Source organism: Platichthys flesus, chromosome 23 (genome assembly GCF_949316205.1).
Source record: "Platichthys flesus chromosome 23, fPlaFle2.1, whole genome shotgun sequence".
NCBI lineage: Eukaryota > Metazoa > Chordata > Actinopteri > Pleuronectiformes > Pleuronectidae > Platichthys > Platichthys flesus.
In genome coordinates, this window is record NC_084967.1 from 1,902,409 (window position 1) to 1,923,510 (window position 21,102).

Genomic DNA, 21,102 nt, shown 5'->3' on the forward strand with positions numbered 1-21,102 from the left:
AACCTTTCAGCAGCAAACATTTCAAATTTTTTTATTTGCATATCATTCTTTTCATTCCACCTATACATTTATATCATACTGGCTGACATCACTGCTGAATCTCACTAATGCTCAAAATCCCCATAGCCAGATTTAAATATTTGGTGGATGGAATGAAACAAGTTAAATCACTTGTATTTAAAAAAGTGTCCATTGTAAGCATGGTTGTTTATCAGTGAATAAAGAACAGTGGATATTTTAGGGGAGGGGGAAGCCGGCAGGAATCAGACAGGCTGGAGAGTGGAAATTTGCGCAGCCGATCATAAACACATAAAATGTTTAATAAGTACAAAGTATAAATGAGAGCTGAGAGAACCAAGTTAAAATGTTTTCTTCTTAAAATGTTTTGAGAACATTATCAGGCATGTTCTAGTATATTGTCAGCTAAAAGTTGTTATTATGTTCCTGGGATGTTTATTTTAATGGTTGGATAAAGTTCTCTATATTGAACCCTATAAAAAAGCTTTGTGATAATATTGTCAGAGCATTATGGCATAACGTTCTTGAAACATTCTTTGAACTTTAGATTCAAACATTTTCCTTAGGTTACCTAACTCAATATTGTGGGGATGTTTCCTGGGAATTTATGAAGGATCCAAATCAGATCCTACACAAAGGAGTTGGATCCCTCAAAGTGTGGCGAGAGGTCTATTGGAGGAGGAGGAGGAGTAGGAGAAGGAGCAGGAGGAGGAGGAGGAGGAGGAGTATGGAGTTATTAAGACCTTAAAGTTGCAGTGTGTAGAATTTAGTGACATCTAGTGGTGAAGTGTCATGTTGCAGCTGAATACCGCTCACCTCATCCTCTCCTTCTAAACATGAAAGAGAACCTTTGGTAGGCTTCAGTTTTCATAAAAACTCAAAGGGTGTTTAGTTTATATAAAACAACAATTTGAATGATTTAGATGAAACACACTCATAAAAACATCACTAGGATAATTTTATACAAAATTTCTGTCAATAGATCGCTAAATCTTACACAGCGGACCTTGAAAGACAGTTTCTGTAAATGTAAATATGATGAAATCCAAATGTCCATGTCTGGCCCTCGCTTACAACCAACAAGCTTGCGAAAATAATTGTTTGCATTATTGGACTAGCTGACCTGTGGGGTCAAATTACATTTGATTGGCTACATTTATGTGTACAACCCTGAGAATAGAATGAGTCGTAAACATATAAACATATTTATGTTTTAAAAGAGTAGATGAGAGTATATTAATGAATATTGTATATTAATGAATACATTCTCAAAGATAGCTTACTATGAAATGAATAGTTGACAATTAACAGGGAAACAGGATTAGAATTTGTGGAAGCATTTTAATTTCACTAAAGCAGTTATTAAGGGCAGTACAATTACTGAATTCAATTAAAACAAAAGACATCTTTATTCTGTATAATGACACTGAGATGAATATTCTATGCTAAAGACAACAGTGGGCAAGGATAAAGCCTTGGGGAACACCACAATGCAATTCCACCAAGCCTTGGATGTAGCGGATAGAGTATACGTTTTCTTGGGACCTTGCAGCAGCAGAAATGGAAGTACAGTTGGTCATGGCAGTGGGTACATTTACTCCAGTAGGAAAAGGGAACTAGAGTAGAGTGCAGTATATCAGATAATCGGATTGAGACATTCATTTTGTTTTGTCTGTCATCTGTACACACTGAGCAGAAGCACTGGGTGACTGAATAAAGCTATGTTTAATCTACAGCTGCTACTGGTGAATCTCAGTTCACTGACTCTCCAGGTGGTTGCTTCTTTCCCTTAGGCAAGGCTCCCAGCACAAAAGGAGATTTGATGTTCAGCCGGTCCCTCTCAGCCTCCTCGTCTTCATTGTAGGGCTCGTAATCCTCGTCCTCCGCATCACTGTGGTGGGGGGTGGAGTGGAGGGAGGCTGAGGGAGAGGGGGGCACTGAGAAGGGGCGGGGGTAGCGGAAACCCTCTGTCTGTGGTTAAAATAGGGTGATTATCATTTTATCGTGCAAGGGTACCGGGTACGAAGTTCAGTTTATTTACATAACAGACTTTTTAACCTGCTGCAATGACATTACCCATTACTATCAGCTGCTTCTCACGCAGCAATGTAATTTTTAGTCTCTTCCTTTAATTTTCCATTTTCGCTCCCTCTTCTCTGTCCACTTTCTTCCGTTCCTCCCTTCCTCCTCTCCTTTTTTTTCTTCTTCCTTCCATTTTCCCCTTTATTTCCCCTTATCATTCCATTTTTTCCTCTCTTCCTCCTTCCCTCCTTCTTTTTCACCTAGACAAAGCTCTCTCATATAAATCAGTTTTGGTCCACATTGAATCTATTTATGACTTTCATATCCAAATGGTAATAAAATCTGAAGACCATGAATCAGACAGTCCTTGTATCAGAGGAGGGAGAGCAAAGGTAGAAAGGTGAAGGTCTTATTAGAACAAAAGTGTTCGACCTCAGCATCATCCACAATGACGTCTTGTCATTCATCCAAATGTTACACTGTCAATTACAGCCTGCCAAATGTGGATTAAATCCAACACTGTGCCCTCTGAAAGGGATCATGTACATACATGTTGAAGCAGAGGAAGGCTATGTTACAGGTTCTCAAAGAACATTTCAATTGGAAATATAACAATTTTTATTTCACTTTGTAGAGACAACGATATTGGGCTTTAACAAACAGAAAATGTCAAACTTGGTGGAAAAGCTTTGATAGATACAATTAATAACTTTGAATATACACTTTACAATATGTCTAATTTCCCACTTCAGTAATTGGATTGATTCAAAATGTTGCTTGGTTAAAGATGCCATTCAAAATGTTTAAACCGTTAGTTGCTATTCAACTAAAAGTACCCAGAGGTCTCTGCAGACCTTTGTTTTCCTACATTTCCACCATGTTCTAAAGACAAGGAGACAAAAGGCTAATTATGTGGCTGATGAATTACTATCACAACAAGCTGTTCCCCTCCAGAACACCAAGTGGCAGGACTACAAAAGACTATACAACAAGGATAGTGCTATGTGAATCATGAATAAACATAGAGGAGATTCAAATTGTGATACTGTTGGTTGTGATTTACTGCTTTGGAAATGGTCGAAACTTGTGGAAAAGTGTCACAAGTGATAGGGCTACACAATAAATGTCAAATTCACCGTCATCGCAATATCAACTTGTGCGATATATATGTGTCGCAAAAGACTGCTTGGACCTGCCCTAGATAATAAATTATAGATAATCAGTAAATTGACGGGGCTGTTCAGGGTTTATCTGTTAAATTTTTTCAGTGTCAATAAATCCCATGCAGTGAGGGTTACTCCCTGTATGGGATTTATTCTAGCAACCAACCAAAAACACCTATACTTAAGCATTTGTTTCGCAAGTCATATCGTCAACGCGGTGTTCAACAACATTATCGCATGATTTTCTAATATCGTGCAGCCCTAAAAGAGAGTATTCCAAACACATGAAATGCTAGACGTCAAGTAGGCAAACTGATTTTATGAGCTTTGCCAACCCCACCCGAAAGGTTCCTACACTTTCATAAAAGTCTGAGCACCACACAACCCCCACCTTCCACCACTCACACCCTTGAGCAGGGACTCTTTGGTGGATAATAAGATTTCTCCAAGGCTGAATTTACACCCTGGTCCCTGCTGTAAAAGCACTTTAAGTTGCTGCAGTGAAAACGCAGCTGCTGAAGCCAATCATTTGTCCAGCTGGAGCCAGGGTGAAGGTATTCATTCATTCACTCATTCACGTTTATTGTAGAGTGTGACTCACCTTCCGAGGGGCGATGGGGTCCATGTTGAACTTCTCTGGGAAAGCTCTGCTAAGTGCCAGATGACGGGCATGTATGTAGAACTGCCAATCACAAGTCAGCAGAGATGTGCATCAACAATTTGACAAAAGTTAAGTGCACATGCAAGTTTTCTCTTTTGTTTGTTATTAAGACATTTAAGCTTTATAATTTAGCCTAAGGACACTTCTGCATGCAGATGGGTCAGACTTGGGATTGAACCGCCGACCTTCAGGTTGAAGGATGACCACTCTACCCCTTAGCCACAGCCGCAAAATGTAGTCCTGAGTAAATACTAACCCTTTGAAAAAAGTGACAGATTAAACAGATTTTAACTGGGTCTGGACCCCATTCTGGAGTTGGACTGTGCTTGACCCTCTTTTTCTCAAGCACAGCTCAGTGTCAAACCTAATATACCGAAAATAAATGCCTGATAAACATCATATCACAGTCCTCCACTCAGTCTACCGCTCATCAAGCAACTTACCCGCCCCAGGTATCTCCAGTCCAGCAGATCAGACAGCCTCTCTGTGCGGTTGCGTTGGATGATGCGCTGGCGCCGTGACTGCTGACAAAAACTGAACATGAACTGGGTCAGCTGGTTACAGGACTCATCGGCAGAACGGAACCGCCGGTCCATAATGTAGACCCCTTTGAGAGAGAGAGAGAGAGAGAAAGAGGAGAAAGGAGAAGAACGACAATCATGGACAGTCCTTGAGGATATAACGCCTTAAACTGTGTTTGTGTGTGTGTATGTGCGTGTGTGTGTGTGCGTGTGTGTGTGTGTGTTGGTGTCCGTACCATAGGCAGAGGGGTCTGAGACATGCTCCTCCATGAAGCAGCCGAAACCTGACAGGTTTGTGGTCACACTGGGGATGCCCATTACTGTACATTCACCTGAAACACAGCACCACACAGCACGGTTCTGAAAATAGCCAGGGTATTTTAGAGCTGCAACATGGATTGATTATATTATTTTTAATTAATAGTTGAAATCCTTTTTCAAGCCAAAAAACTGATGGATTCAGGTTTTCCTTGTCTTTGTCTTCTAATGAATTGTGTAATTTGGGTTTTAGATCTAACTTGTACTACACAAAATTTGGGCATTTTTCACCATTTTCTAATTGCATTTACCAAATTAATTAAATGTAAAAAAAAGAGGGAGCTTAACCAAAGTTTCAAATTATAACAGTTTTTTTAGCCCTTAACGGTTTGGTTTCAGTGTTTCAGTTATTTCAAAGTGTTTAAGGGACAAATGTCAAGTATGAGCTGATTCACTTTCTACACCTCAGATTTCCACAGAATTGTAAAGATGGGGCTATCAAGATGTTAAGTATTAAGATAAATAGCCATCGCAAGTGATATATTTTTTATATGACGTGTACATTGTGAAATAAAGGTTGTTGATTTGTGGAGATGTCGGAGCACTGGGACAGTGTTTAGAGCTGTGGTTGCAGTGTACCTCAATTTACCTCAGTGCAAAGGTTGTAGTGGTTAAGAACACTGCAGTGAGTATATGATCATAGCTTCATTGTGGCGTCTTCTGTAACACCTGCAGTACCTCTTTATTCCCAGGAACATGAAGCATTTGTTTGGGATGTGCATGTGCATGTAACATGTTGCAATGTGAATCTGAAAGGCTACCAGGTGTGTATCCCCATGGTTCATAGTAGGAGGGGAACACTCCAAGGTGACAGCCACGGACAAAGTCCTCATAGTCCATTGGCAGCAGGGGACTGGTGGAAGACAGGAACTCAGGGTGGAAAACTATCTGAAATGAGGAGAGATAGAATAGAAACAAAAGTTCATTCGTCAGCATTGGACTTAATTAGCTGTTCATTAGTCCAACAGGAAGGACAGAATTGTAATGGTTCCCAGAGGATGCATCTTAATGTTTTGGTGACCTCTTGACCTTGTCATGCCCCCCTCAGGCTGATGCTTCTTCTTGTTCACAATGATTAACTTTGTGCACAATATACACTACCTTAGATGCACATTTTCTGAACCAATGATGTAATAACGTTTTGCCCATAATGTAATAAGTTGTTATACTATTGTTATGAGTTATAACATTGTTTGCTGGTTGTTTCATTATTTGTCGGGTTTAAAACAAATCCTTTAAAAAATGTAAATTGTATTCAATAATGTAATCATATTCTAATAATTATTTTTTTGGGGGGCTGAAGTTGTCACACTTCAAAAGGGCAAGAAGTTATTACGATTGATTGATTGATTGATTGATTGATTAAGAATACACATCCCGAGTGTGAAGACGTTAAGATGAACAAAACGCGAGAAATGCATTCCACATACTATTAGACAGAAAGATGTTTGTGGAATTAGAAGGTAGATGTGTTTGCTTGCCATAGATCCATGATTTTTGTGCCAATTAAAATTAAAACAAGCTGTCCATGGATGCTTCTGTGGCTAGCTTCTCATAAAAACAGTAAGAAACACCAACAGATCCACTACCATAATGTTACGATGCATGATAATGAAATATGGTAGTCAGATAGCTACCTTCTTTTATGTTTTTACTGCAAAGTGCTTTTCACTTAAATGCCTAAATGCAAACCCTGCGTTTGAGCTGCAACAGCATTTAATGCAACATAAAGTACACATACAGAATGTGCTGTCTACCTTTACGCGGTCGTTCCTGGAATTGAAGAGGCCGATGCGCCTTATGTTGGACAGGATGGGGTCTGTGGCGTCATCCAGCATGTTGTGCGTTGTCACTGGGGGGAGGGTTTGTCGCTGCAGGAAGGAGTGTAAAGTGTATTAAAACAGTTACTGTTAAAATAAAAACACGTACATTTTAGCACTCAGAGTGATCCTTGGTACGATCATGACGTCATTGCAAGGGTTAGCCACACTGCCAATCAATTTTCCCTCAGGGATATTGACGTCAATCAATTTATATATCAATACAACTTATTCCCAATGCATCAGGATAATAGACTGAATGATGTTGTTGTGAGCTGTGAACACCACAGGACGGAGAATCCCTGCCTTTACACAGCTGTGTTCATAATACATGTCAAACACAGCATACAGCAGAATGACCACACACGCCTAAAGCAGTGCAATGACATAATGAGTGTCTCGGTAAATGTTTTGCGGCCGGTAACCTTTCAGAGTGGGATTCTGAGAATATCAGATCAGAGCAGGCGTTATCTGAACCTAATCTGATCACAACACAAAACAAAGCCAGCAACGCTTTATTTTACAATCATTTAATTTTACAGGCAGCATGTTGATCGAAATATTAGAGAAGGAATCATTTTAAAGAAATAATATTTGTTGTCTTTTTAATGAGAGAATTTCTTCTAAGAAATTCCTCTGGAAATCAACACAACATACCAAGTCTTCGTTATCACTTTTAATTTATCTACCAAATTACAGTTGTTCACTGGTGTTTTCCTCACTGTATTTTTGTGCGGCTATGACTCCAGAAGGTTAGGGGGACGGAACCCCAACTTGCTCCTAGTGGCTCTGCCAGCATTGTGTGTGTGATAGAGATAGTGTTGCACACTGTATGAATAAGTGCGTATATGGCAGAAAGTGTATTGTAAAGCCCTCTGAGTGCTAATCAAGACTGCGTATAAATAAATCCCATTTGCCATCAGTGATTAGATACAGAGGGTAAAACAAATGTAAATGTAAATGTCTGTGGGTGCCTGTGCGTTTGTATTCTGCAGAATATAATATATATAGCCTGAATTTAAATTGCTGTTATAAGAACAACCCAAATACCTGCACCAACTACTTAATGTGTGAAGTCTTCTGGAATGGAACCGAGTTATGGATTAGACCAAGCAATCAGTGGACAATGGACAACACAGGGCGGCAGTGGCTCAGGGGGTAGAGCAGGTTGTTCTTTCACCAGAAAGTCAGCAGTTCGACCCCAGTCTTCCCAGTTCCGCATGCCCAAGTATCCTTGAGCGAGAACCTGAACCCCAAAATTGCCCCTGACTCTTGTGCACTTCTCATAGAAAAAGTGCTGCCCATAGATGCACTGTTTAAATGTTTGGGTGTGAAAGTGTAATGTAAAGCTCTTCGAGTAGTCATCAAGACTAGAAAAGCTCTAGAAAGACGATGGGATTTACAATGGATTGGAATAGATTTTCTCTACACTTTAAGTCCACATGACATGTAAAGAAGCACTACATATGCGGGACACATTGTTGATGTGGACGTGTGTGATATAAACAAGGCTGTTTTTGAAGAGCCGGGGTGAAGGAGAAATGGGGGGGGGGGTACCAATGAAATATTGGCAACAGAAAACTAATCACAATAGAACATCCCCCAATTACCAATAAGAGTGAGCTTCTTATCCATCACTCGCCTCACAGTAGTCGTCAATACCGCTCACACTCCATTTCCGACCATTGAAATATTGACTTTGGCATGAATTAATTTAATCGAGAAAGACCTTTGTATACACTCTCAGCTTGTAACTGTGTGCTGTAACATACATCACACTGAAACACTGAAGCTATTGATGCACAGTCTGGGGCAGAGGAAGGTAATTAAACTGCTCTTGGCTTGTTTACGGCTGTGATGTTCTCTGTGCTCCATGGAATCCCCTTTTTGTCCCTCTGCAATTCATCTACAGCTCGCATTGATCCCTCCTGGGGACATGACTAATCCATTCATAAAATCAGAAGAATTGGAAAGTATGGAGATTTATCTTCCACAGCATCATGTTTATCTTTCCACAGATATATATATATATATATATATATATATATATATCACGCCGGTGTAATCAAATCATATGGCTGGTTCAAGAGGTCACAGCATAAATACAGAGCAGGGCATGCCCCAGAGTTATAAAATGTTTTGCTTCTCTTCAAATGCTTATTGTTCTCTGAATAATTTCAATCTAAAACCGTCACTTAAGTGCAAAAAAATCAACCTTTGAACAAAAAATTATAATAATAATAATGATTTATATCAACTGTTACGAATACCCTCATCCTGATATGGTTTTGTGCTATGGCCAAAAACCATATCAGGAAGGTTTTCATCCTGCCTGGTGTATTCCAGTTTAGTATGGAAATTGGAAAAATATTCCTCTATTTTCAATGAATTGGAAGACATGCTGTATGTTTCTGACCAGCAAACCCACACAGACTTTGTGTGGATCTATGAGTATGCACCAACTTTCATGTTCAGAGAACAGCGATTTACAATGACTCTTTACCTTCCTCTGACTGTGTAGGACTAATAAAAAGAAGAGGGTCAATAGAAGAATTGAAATGTCAGTATTAGACCCATCAAAATTCTGAAGACATAAGATGGCAAAATGAAACAGAAAACAATACCACTAATTGTTTAATCACAAGATCAAGAAGTAGCACAAACAGCCTCCAGTACCTGCGTGGAGAAGATGGCTCTCTTCATCATGCTGAAGTCGTCTCGGTCCAGGATGGTGTTCATATCAGGGATCACCCCTCTGACGACAGATCATAAAATATATAGTTATTAACGACACAAGAGGACTAATGTGGATGTAAACAGCAATTTGATATCAATGTTATCTGTCTGCATTATCAATAAAGCTGTGAGTTCACGTGCAGTGTTTTCTAATCTTACTTTAGAAGAGCATCGTACAGATTTTTCCCAAACTTTTCTTTCACAGTATGAGCTGTATCCCTGCAACGAAAATTGGGGAATTTGACTCAGAAATACAATTTAGAACCACACTCATTAAATCACAGACATTATAGTAAACTAAGGCAGCCTCTCAAAATGAATATCTAATATGATGATATCGGTGGCTAATGTGTGAGAAACCCGCCTTTAATGCTAAAGGTTAGAGAGGGTGCCTTGCTCTCTTTCACTGGCAATAAGGACTTCAGACTAAAACCGAATAGGCAGCAGTTGTAATAAAAGTGTCTTCTCACAGGGCCATTGCAGCAATGACTGAAAATGAGTTCAGGTTGGAAGGCCCAGGGATGCTGTATTACTGGCCCTTTTCTTCCCTGTTCTTTCTCCCTCTTTATTGCTTAAATGCTATCCTATCACTGAAGGCCACAGTGCGCAAAATGTATCTATAACGAAGATAAATAGATGAATACATTTAGTTAAGAGCCTTGAGCTATCAGGAGCTCTATTTCCACCATTTAAAAGACATCTTACACCACTAACATGCTGCCGTGACAGCCTGACCACAAGGCTTTTTGGGGATGTTAAGAGTTGCTTAACAGCTCCCTCTTCACAGAAAAACAGTACATATCAATATACTTTTTGACCAAGCAAGCACTTCCAAGCACTAGTCGAATTCACCTGTGCATACATCCCTAAAGTGTTTCTATACGCAGTGCTTTCTCTGTGACATCACTCATACACATAGTTCAGTATCCTGCCCTGGGTCATTCCCAAATGCAGACTGGGGGAGCTGGGGATCAAACCACTGATCTTCTGGTCTCCCGCCAGTATCGTCTTGCTATCTTGGCATTGGACTGTAATTCAAACTACAGTGTGACATACCAGAGCTGTTTGCGTATCGCCTGCCCCTTCAATGACTCCACATTAAAGTTGTTGGTTTTGGCAGGCATGATAAAGAAAACTACCACTGTTACATCATTGTTGTGGACCTATGGAGAAAGTGAAGAGTGACAGGATAACAACAAGTGAAGTGGACAGGAATGCAGGCTTAATATACAGTATAGTATTAGTATATACTACTGTATCTCCACACAGTACAATAGTACCGAAGGTATATAACCAAAGGACCTCACCCGCAGCAGGTAGTTGAGTCTGGACAGTGATTCGAGAAAAATGTCAGCTCCCTTGTTTGAGAACTCGTAGCGTCCAGCAATGAAAAAGAAAAGGGTTTTCTCCAGGTTGAAGTCCAAATGACTGCAAAGAGGTTTTATTGTCAGAAAGTCATCATTTCCCATCCGTCCATCCGCCCATCCATCCATCCATCCACAGACCAGATATGAAAACAATAAATTCTCATGGCTCTTTACTTTAACAGAAACACTGGGTTACTTCAACATGAGATGGATCACAACTAATACAAAAAACTCACTCACCCATAAAAGTGTCCTCTGACAAATTCTTGTATGCGGGCCTTGCTGGTGCAGTGCATATTTTGAAACTCGTGCATGGCAGAGAACTTCTTCACATTGAGCCCATTTGGGGTCACCACATCTGTACCATCAACAGCAACAGGAGGGCGTTAATGACAGGCACACAGTTCAAATGATCAGTTAGCTTGTCCTGATAGGGTTGCATGAGGGGGGAGGGGCATCAGCAAAGCTGGTTTCGACATCTCCGGGACATGAATATTCGAAGATATTGCAGTCAGTTAGAGCAGGAGTTGGACAGGCAGACAGTGACTAAAACCCATTCATTCTCTGGAGGCCATTCAGTACTGGACTACGGCAGTGAGCAGCTTCCCCACCTGGCCTCCTGTGCAGAATGTGGCTGGCCTCCACAGCTGTGATATCGGAAACTGTGGTGAAGACATGAGCACAGTGGACCGCGGCTCTCTCCAGACAGTAGCGATGGTAGATCTGTCTTTCCCCGGCCTCCTTGTCAATGTCGAACTGCAATACATGTACACACACACACAAAGACACACACACACACACACACACACACACAGAGATAGAGAGAGAAGGGGGAGGCCAATACAGTTTAAGGTGCCATTGCTTCAAGAATTCTCATTCTAACTTAAAGATGCGGCTCGCAAACTTTCCAGCTAAATCTGAAATGTCCTTGAGACAAACAATATCATAAAACTTTTGTCAAGGGGTTAACATATTTTGAATCTGTCTGTCATTGATGTCAACTAATTGCAGCTGATTCAGTCACACACACACACACACACACACACACACACAAACACACACACACACACACACACAAATGTATATTATATTATATTATATTATATTATATTATATTATATTATATTATATTATATTATATTATATTATATTATATTGATCAAAGAAAATACTTAACCCTTTTCTAATGTGACATAAACCTTTGTAGAATTAGTGGATGTTTCAGATTTAAAACACGAGAGAAGCCAGATTGCACCTCCAGAAGTACAGGCCAAATGGAACAAAGACAAGTTGAGGAGTAGATCATTTTTTTCAAACTAATTAATTCCGTTTGTTATATTATATTGATTTCATTACTTTCTTCAGTCAACAGAGCTGAAAATGCATATTGATATGATTTCATTGACAGAAAAGCTGGGCTTCCTGTTCCGGCTGGATGGATAATTGATGGACAAGTTGTCAGTATCCATTCAGTCGGTGAGAGGCCTTTAGGTCCATGTTGACATTTAGAATGTGAACAACACACTGACCCTTCGCACGGCTCAATATCACTAATGGTGCTCTGAGTGGCTGTAAAAGGCTGAATGCTAAAATGTGAAAATAAATCTGCTGTGTGTTTATGTGGGAGAAGGACTACGTCAGCATTGAGGGGATGACGTAGTTTAAGGTTATGGTTGAACCAGTAGTAGTTAATAGAACATAATCCAAGCACACTCAACAGCACATATTGGCAGGTTTGTGTATACTGCATAGCCTCTCACCGTGTCCAGGTTGTTATAAAAGTCGGTATTCCCAGCACAGAGGTATCTTCCCAGCAGGGTGGCGTGTGTCGTGAACACCGTTGCTATTGGAATCTTACGGGAGCGGGAGAAAATAAGCCCAGGACCCGCCTGCCACTCATGGAAATGACAAATAACATTTGGATTGTCTCCAAGGTTGTCTGTCAGCTGGAAAAGAGTAGAGGACAACCATGGTTACTCTTCACGAGTTCATGAGCAGCGTGCTGAGCGTCACACAGACACACCGGCTGACCTCTCGGAAGAACCAGGCTACCAAGGAGCCCAGGATGAGTGAGTCATTGGCCTCTCTGTCATGGTAGGGCAGGCCAATGTTGCAGGTCTGCCACAGGTCCCCCTTCCAACGGTCCAAGTTCCAGGCTGCAGAGCTGATGTCAAACAGGATCACATAGGGGCTGCCTTCGATTAGCCAGCGGCCAAAATGAACCTGCAGCATCATCATAAATGCAGAAAAATAATTAGGGGGAAGTACACATAGTTAATGTACATATGTCATTAAAACATAGTCACTTAAAACAAATTATAGTCACTTAAAACAAATTTCTAGGACCGCTTTTTTCCACTTGCGTAATATTTCAAAAATTAGACATGTCCTTTCACAAAAAGATGCAGAAAAACTAGTCCACGCCTTTGTTACATCGAGACTGGACTATTGTAATTCATTATTATCAGGCTCCAGCAGGAAGTCGTTAAAGACTCTACAGCTTGTCCAAAATGCTGCAGCACGTGTCCTGATGAGAACAAAGAGAAGAGAGCACATTTCTCCAATATTAGCATCGCTACACTGGCTTCCAGTTAAATCTAGAATAGAATTTAAAATTCTCCTCCTCACCTTCAAGGCCCTTAATAATATAGCGCCTTTATACCTTAAAGAGCTGTTAATACCTTATAAACCCACTAGAGCACTCCGCTCCCAGAATTCAAGCCTACTTGTCGTCCCTAAATTCTCTAAAAGTAGAGTAGGAGCCAGAGCTTTTAGCCATCAAGCCCCTCGGCTGTGGAATAATCTACCACTTTCAGTTCGGGAGGCAGTCACCATCTGTTCGTTTAAAAGTAGGCTCAAAACCTTCCTTTTTGATAAAGCTTATAGTTAGAGCTAATTAGTGCGCCAGAACGTTACTTGTTCTATTTTATGACACATGACACACGGAGCTTCTCTTTCCAGCTTCTCCTTCCTCTTCTCCATCCCTATCCCCCTTCCCCGGAATCCCTTTGCTTTATCACCCGCAGATCCAGGGCCTCTGTGGCCGCACCATGGATTACGGTTTGTGGATCGCGCACCGGGGGTCGCGGTGTTGGATCCAGTGTGGCGGATTCTGAGTCATGTGGGCTGATCGTGGTGCTGGTGGCGGACCCTGTGTCGCGTTGGCATTGGGCACGGGCGGTGGACCAGGACCGCAGTGGTGGCTTGTGATGGGTCCTCCTGGTGGGCGGCGGTGGACGGTGACTGAGGACTGAAGTGGCGTCTGGTCTGGATGGTGGATCGTGGTCTAGATGGTTGCTGAGCATGGACTGTGCTTCATCAATGCTGCTAGAGACTTTGATTATTGATGATGTTCTCCTGCACGTGGCATCTATTGCACTTCTGTCCGTCCTGGGAGAGGGATCCCTCACATGTGGCTCTCTCTGAGGTTTCTACATATTTTTACCCTGTTAAAAGGGTTTTTTGTAGTTTTTACTTACTCTTGCTGAGGGTTAAGGACAGAGGATGTCACACCCTGTTAAAGCCCTATGAGATGAATTGTAATTTGTGAATATGGGCTATACAAATAAAATTTGATTGATTGATTTGATTGATTAAACGCTAGGAAATTGGAACTTGAACTTCGAAATCAACTGGTCCTGTTCTCATTTGAATTGAAAGACCCCGTTCATGAATAAAGATTAAAGAATATGTCATTATTGCTGATCATAGAGATTGGAAGGAGTAAAAACAATGCTTTGCCTAATGTCATTTATATGAAGGAATTTACAGGTTATGATAGTGGTCAACAACCTTTTTAAGCCCAAGATAATTTTCTAATTCTAAACATTAACCAAGATTTCTACCACCCTGATATCTTACAAAAAACTTTCTTAGGAGGGTCATTTTTCTACAAAGAAACTGTTGGTATTGTTTACTGCCCACCTTACTCTGAAATCAAGTTATTTATAGTTAATTAATAGTAATTAATTCAGGTTTATTGGCCCAGAATCATAATGGTACCTTAAGCTGTGATCAAGTCCCGGGTTTGCCCTTGACTCCAATCTGTCTCATTACAATGGACTGCCTATGTGGTTGTCTATTTTCTAGTTTATTGTCATCAACATGGATGAATGAAAGGCCATGAAAAGAGGGTGACAATGGAAATCTCTATCAAAATAGGCCAGACTCTTCAAAGATAAAGGATCTAAATATCAATATATGCCCTGCAGAAATTGACTGTTGCTTAGTATAGACAGTGTTAGCAAGAGAGAATGATATGCCGGTTTTTTATCAATGTCAAAGAATGAAAAGGCATGATGGTTGATTCCTTCGTGAACAAACACCAATACTGTTTACCAGCAAGGCTACTATGGATGTGAGAGGTCTGGTGTTCAAATCCTGGACGACTCCAACCTTTCCCCCCAAAACAGACTGTCCATGTGGATGCCAATCTCATTTCTAATAAATTCAGCCCTTGAACACATTATATTCTGCCTGTCCGTATGATAATGGAATGTCAATGTGGGAGCTGAAACATTTAATTTAGACTGAAAAAGTTCCAGACAAGCCCTTGAATCAAACCTGTCTCACGTCGATGAACTGTCCATGTGGTTGTCAAACTCACTTCCATATTGGAATTGAGCTGTTGATGCATGTTGACTGAACAAAACTCCACAGCTCAATGAAAAGTCTGAGTTGGTTAACTTAACAAATCAACTGAGTATTGCTTAGCATACAGATTGGAAGTGGCAAACAATATTTTAACGACTTGCCTCAATGTGAAAGAATGACAGGCCATGCTATCTGAATCTTACTATACTATCTTACAAATATTAGTCAAAGTAGTCAGCGTGGCCTAGGGGATAGAGCGGGTGTTCTGCAGCAAGATGGTTGCCGGTTCGAATCCCACTCTTTCCCATCTGCATGCCTAAGTGTCCTTGGCAAGATACTGAACCCCTAAAATGGACCCTCATAAATGCTGAGTGTTCTAAAAATGTAAGTCGCTTTGGACAAAAGCGTCAGCTAAAATGACAATGCAATGTAAAACAACAACAAAATAATTAAGCTTCTCTTTCTTCTTCTTCGTGGAGGTGAGGGGGCTTGGAGAGCCCAGAGGGGCAATCAGCCAAGTGACAGCTGTTAGCTGATTGATCCTCATGCTTAAAAGGCTGGTCAAGACACTCAGGACCGAGCACATGGGCGAACACTCGGACAAACTCAGAGACACAACAGCAGAAACTGCTGGCCTCTTTATGTTTGATTTAAGTTTATGTTTGCACCTGGTCTTTGATAAAAGATGCTTAAAACTGAACTGTTTGTCTCTGGCTGCTGTGGGTGGCATGGTCATCTGCCACACTATCATGATTATTATTAATAATAAATGCGGCTGAAATGCTAATATACTTACTCTATAAGTGTCACTTTTACTATTTTAATAATAATATCAGTCCGACAGAGCTTTACAATTAACTGTTACTGGGATCTGTCTTGGCTCTTCCACTCTCTTCCCCCTAACTTTCTTTTGTCCTTCCTTTTCCGCCCATGTCTCCATTATTTTTCTCCAATCACACTAACTAGTTGGGAGAGTTTGGGGTTCAGTAACTAGCCCATGTACCATAACTGCCCCATTAGTGCCTTTACAAACACATCAGATGCATATATTGTATCACACCCATAGTATCTACCGTGAATTATAAAGGTATCTGGTGTGTGACTGCCATCTAGTGGTGGATGATATGTAGGTAGCAATAGACCATACTGTTCTCGTCACCGACAGTGGTTAGAGGTGACGTTGTTTGAATTGTGTAAATAAAGTAATTATAACAGTTACACAATTAACATGTATTTTCAAAACATCATAAACATTTAAGATTTATACTCCATATTTGTAATTATATATGGTGGTTTTTGTATTAATAAAACATTAGCTTATAATTGTACAAATCATTGTAAATCAACAAACTCTGTACATTAGTAGGATACAAAATTGAAATGATTAGCTAATGATTATAATGATAATGATAATGATAATGATAATGATAATGATAATGATAATGGTAATTATTATTATTATTATTATTAGTGGTATTAGTAGTAGTAATTATTTTAATATTACCGCCCTTTAAGACTTTACATTTTTTCATTAAAAACAATTTGCATACAGGTATTTGCTCGAGGACACTTGAGACACACACATACCTGGCAGTCGTTCTGGATGAGGGCATCCATGGCCTTCCTGATGGCGGGGTTGGGCGGCTCACAGGCCTCCACCTGGGTCTGGAAGTTTTGTTCGGAGTAGGGCCCCATCATGTAATAGTTCTCCCCCCATTCATCCGCTGTGATCTTTGCCTTGGTCTGGATCACTGTGTAGATTCCTCCAACTGCAGGTTCACACAAGTCTCATGTCTTTCACTCGTTCCTTCCTTTAATAATAATAATATCATGAACAATGACAAAGCTTTTGCCTCTGTACCATCTCAGTGTACCAGTAAGGGTCAAAGGTCACCTGATTTATTGGTTTTGATTCTTTAGTGAACTTTGTAGTTGCTTGACATGTTGTTTCAAAGCGTTGAGAATGAAATCAGTCCCCTTTACTTTCTTAAACTTTTGACATTAACCTTCAATGCAGCAGAACTGATTTGTGACCTGTGCATCAACATAATCCTGTCTATAAAAGTTATTTCTTGGTTTTTGCTCTGATATACATTGTCAGCAGTGAGATCCCTATGTGAAAATGTGGTGTGTGTCTTTCCAAACTATGTCAGATCAACTAAATATACCTCAGGTTGTCGAAAATTCTAAAGGGCATAACACTATTTTTGTTCAACATGAGCATGAAGGGGTCTGAAGAACAGTACATTTATCTCTTTTTTTCTTCTTCATTTCCATCATTACCAGCTGTTTATCCCTTGTAGTATTCTAACAAATTATTCGAATTTTGATTAAGATTAAAAAAAAATTAGGTTGTCATAAATTCCAGATTTTACAGCGACTAACTTCAACAAACAATTTAAAAGGTCCACATGTCTCTTCTAGGTTCTTGATATAAGACAGCTTTAGGTGTTTTGGCCTTTAGACAACTCAAATCGAAATTCAATGTTTAAAATGTAAATATTTCCTCTGAGTCACCTGGTTCTTACTGCAGTATTTTGTGTGGTTTGTTGAATGATGTGTCAGACTTTTCTATTTTGTAACTAAAACACGTGGAAATGTTTTGACAAGACCTGGCAACTAAAAGACAAATAATGAAATGAGAGACCAGCGGCTGTCGCTGAGCTCATTGTGACGTCCGAACTGCATCAGAGAGCGGTGGTTATGTAAAAGGAGAGGGCAGGGAAAACAGCAGAATGAACCATAACCTCTTAACTGTTCCACAACATGAAGCCACGTGATGCATTAGAAACAATGAAGCCGTACATTTGCTTTCCAGACACTAAACTCTTTGGACATGATATGTGAAGTCGCTGTTAAGTTAAATTCACAGGAAAGAGGAATATTGTAATTGTGATCTTTTTGACAAAAGTTATTACTTCTGCAAACTGTAAAAAATCTGAGAGGCCATTTGGTAAAAGTGACAGTCACGTAGACTAACAGACAGGTCAAAGGTCAGGCTGTGTTTTGTGATGTGTTACCCCTCCACTGTCGAGATGTGTAACAATATTTAACAATGATTGTGGGTCTTTTTTAATACAGATTGTACAAGTCAGTGATGAATTACTGGTAGGATACACACATATTTGCAGACTTCAGTTTGTGCTGCAACATGCCAGGAGTTTTTTGTAGAAAAATAGAATTTATGGGGATGAGTAATTGTCATTCTCAGATTTTAGAAAATGTCCTATGTTTGAGCCTTTAAGTGTATATATTATATATATTAGAATTCATCAGTCAAAGCAGCTCCTCTTTCATTACTTATCTGCAGTTTAATGTTTAACTCCTCACAGGGAGGAGCCTAAGTCCACTTTCAGCATATTTCAATATTTGCTCTTCCAGGGGCAAAGAGTCAGTTTTACACAAGATATTATCGATATGATAAGATGTTTTACTTTCAAATGCTCTGTATGGAATCACTTCCTGTCAGTTAATCTTCCATGTTCATGTTTTCTCTTAATTTGTCTTCCAAAATAAAGGTGATACTCTATACATTTGAAATAAACAGGCTATGTGCAATAAGTATCATGAAATGTTTTGGACAGCTCAGTGCAGATGGACACATTCTCACTGCATGGATGCATCAGTTGGAGCATGTGTCTCATTTTGTTTTGGAAATTAAAGAATCAATCGTTACACACTTGTGATGAATGAAAGTGACGGATGTCGGGTCAGACTTACCTTTGTTGGTGACCTCCCAGGCCACCTCAAAGAGCAGCAGATCCTCTACGGGCAGCTCATCTTCTTCCCAGGACGGCAGCACCCCGCTCAGGGACGTCATGGACAAGGAGCGAGATAGTGGCATCTTGAAACTTGTGGAGGCACAACAGGGAGCAGCTGGAATGTGAAGCAGTTCTGCGGCAGTCTGAAGAGGAACCCTGCATAAAGACCTGCGAGTCAAGGTCCTGAGCTCGGCAGGGACAGTCCACTGGAACACAGCAGGAAAGACAAGAGCTTCCACCACCACACCTACTTAGGCTGACCCTCCATACAAACACACACACACACAAACACACCAGGGTGAAAGGTGAGGTGGAGTTGTGTGTGATGAGCCGAAAGGGATTGGGAAACAGGGTGGGTACAGAGGTACTCACCAATTATAGAAAGTGGTAGCGTGTATCCATTCATGATCCTAATCATCACTCATGCAGTGTTGGATATTTCAGTTGTATTTATAGTTTAATATTTCGTGGTATCTTTTGCCCTCATTCATTATTATTATAATATTATCATTACAAATAGTACTAATTTGTAATTTAATTAATCTTAATCTTTCATAAAATGCAGCACAATGTGCATTACAGAAATAAATGTACATGAAGGATATGAAGACATACAAAGAAACATAAAGTGTTGTATAAAATCATTGGGAAATATGATGGAAATTGAACCCAGTACGGAAAACGTGAGATTAAATTAGAGCCTGTAACAACACTACTTAATTATAGTTGAAATTGAGGTTAAGATGGAATACACATAAAGATAAAAAAATTACAACTGTGTAGCACCTAAGTCTTCAACTTTCTTTTAAGAGATACAGGAGTTTTGTGTGTTATTACTGAATACATATGGATTTTGATGATTTATGATATAAAACCATACATAACCTGCATTATAATATATCTTCAACACGCAGAGATTTAGACAACACACCGACTCTGAGGGAGAGAGAGTGAAGGGGGGGGGGGGCACGTTACACTAACATGGTCTGTGCACGTTTAGTTTACTATACATACTGCCCTCTCATCCCTCAGGGTTGTCAAAACTGTTGTGCAACAATGTCCCAACACCTGCATCAGCAAATAATAAATGAAAAACCGAGACTATGGAGTTAAACAGTTTTTCAAACCTGGTGAGACAATCTTTTATTTTAGATATGCAATGTTAGCTGGGGGTACATAGGTCCGTCTGGTTAATTTCTAAAGATTTAACATTTTTATTTTTAATAATAACCTGTATAATAACCTGTTAGTTCATTTTATATTTTGTTTATTTATATTTGACATTATAAGAAATGTAATTACAAAGGTACAAGCCCACTTTCCCGGTGGTATTGTTTTCTTACAATGATTTGAAGTAAAGCTGTACGTCCCCCCTGGTGAAGTCTGCAAACACACATCTGTACACAAACACACATCTGTACAACATGCAGCTGCAGCGTTATCAACATGGCCATGTGTACTTTGTGCCGGCATGGAGACACACTGGTGTCATGCACATGTGGATATTTTAACAGAAGTGGTGGAAAGTAACTAAGTACATTAATCAGGCCCTGTAAGTATCCTCTGCTTTGATTTCATACTACTATTACAGCACATTTTAACGTTGATTGCCCGCTTTAGTTAAGTTCATTTGTTTTCTGCTATAGTAACCAGCTACTTGTAAAAATTTAAAATTTTACATTAACACAAATAAATTAGGTTTTTCTAAAATGCAATGTACGGCACCTCTTTGTCACATGTGAGCTCTTTTAAAAAAGCAGTGGGTTTCTTCATGGGGCCTCATGTCAATCAGTTACAGAGGACACTATTATTATAAGACTTGAGTAACTTTTTACATTATGGTACGGCTACTTTTACTTAATACTGGAGGAAAATTTACATTACATTATATATTATTTAGTTGACGATTTTATCCGAACCGACATGTAACTAATAGTACCTCTATACCGGCTGCTCTTGCTGAGGGGGCAGAGTGGTCGTCTTCTCACCAGAAGGTCGGCGGTTAGATCCCAGTCTTCCTCATCTGCAAGCCAAAGTGTCCTTGGGCAAGATACTGAACCCTGAATTGCTCCTCATAGAAAAAGATGCTGCCCATAGATGTATGAATGTGTGTGAATGGGTG

At 39.9% G+C, this 21,102-nt stretch overlaps 1 protein-coding gene across 1 annotated transcript; it reads right to left on the reverse strand.

The window, feature by feature from the left end:
- Positions 1 to 1,339: 1,339 nt before the first annotated feature.
- Positions 1,340 to 19,248, reverse strand: gys2 (glycogen synthase 2). Its single transcript, XM_062382445.1, has 16 exons — positions 18,940 to 19,248; positions 16,807 to 16,988; positions 12,658 to 12,849; positions 12,387 to 12,572; positions 11,238 to 11,382; positions 10,867 to 10,984; positions 10,567 to 10,687; positions 10,316 to 10,422; positions 9,419 to 9,478; positions 9,200 to 9,278; positions 6,461 to 6,574; positions 5,465 to 5,591; positions 4,622 to 4,717; positions 4,308 to 4,471; positions 3,805 to 3,885; positions 1,340 to 1,989 (listed from the first exon to the last, which is right to left on the reverse strand). The coding sequence occupies exons 1-16, from the start codon at positions 19,061 to 19,063 to the stop codon at positions 1,771 to 1,773; spliced, it is 2,115 nt and encodes a 704-aa protein (XP_062238429.1). The 5' UTR covers positions 19,064 to 19,248; the 3' UTR covers positions 1,340 to 1,770.
- Positions 19,249 to 21,102: the final 1,854 nt, after the last annotated feature.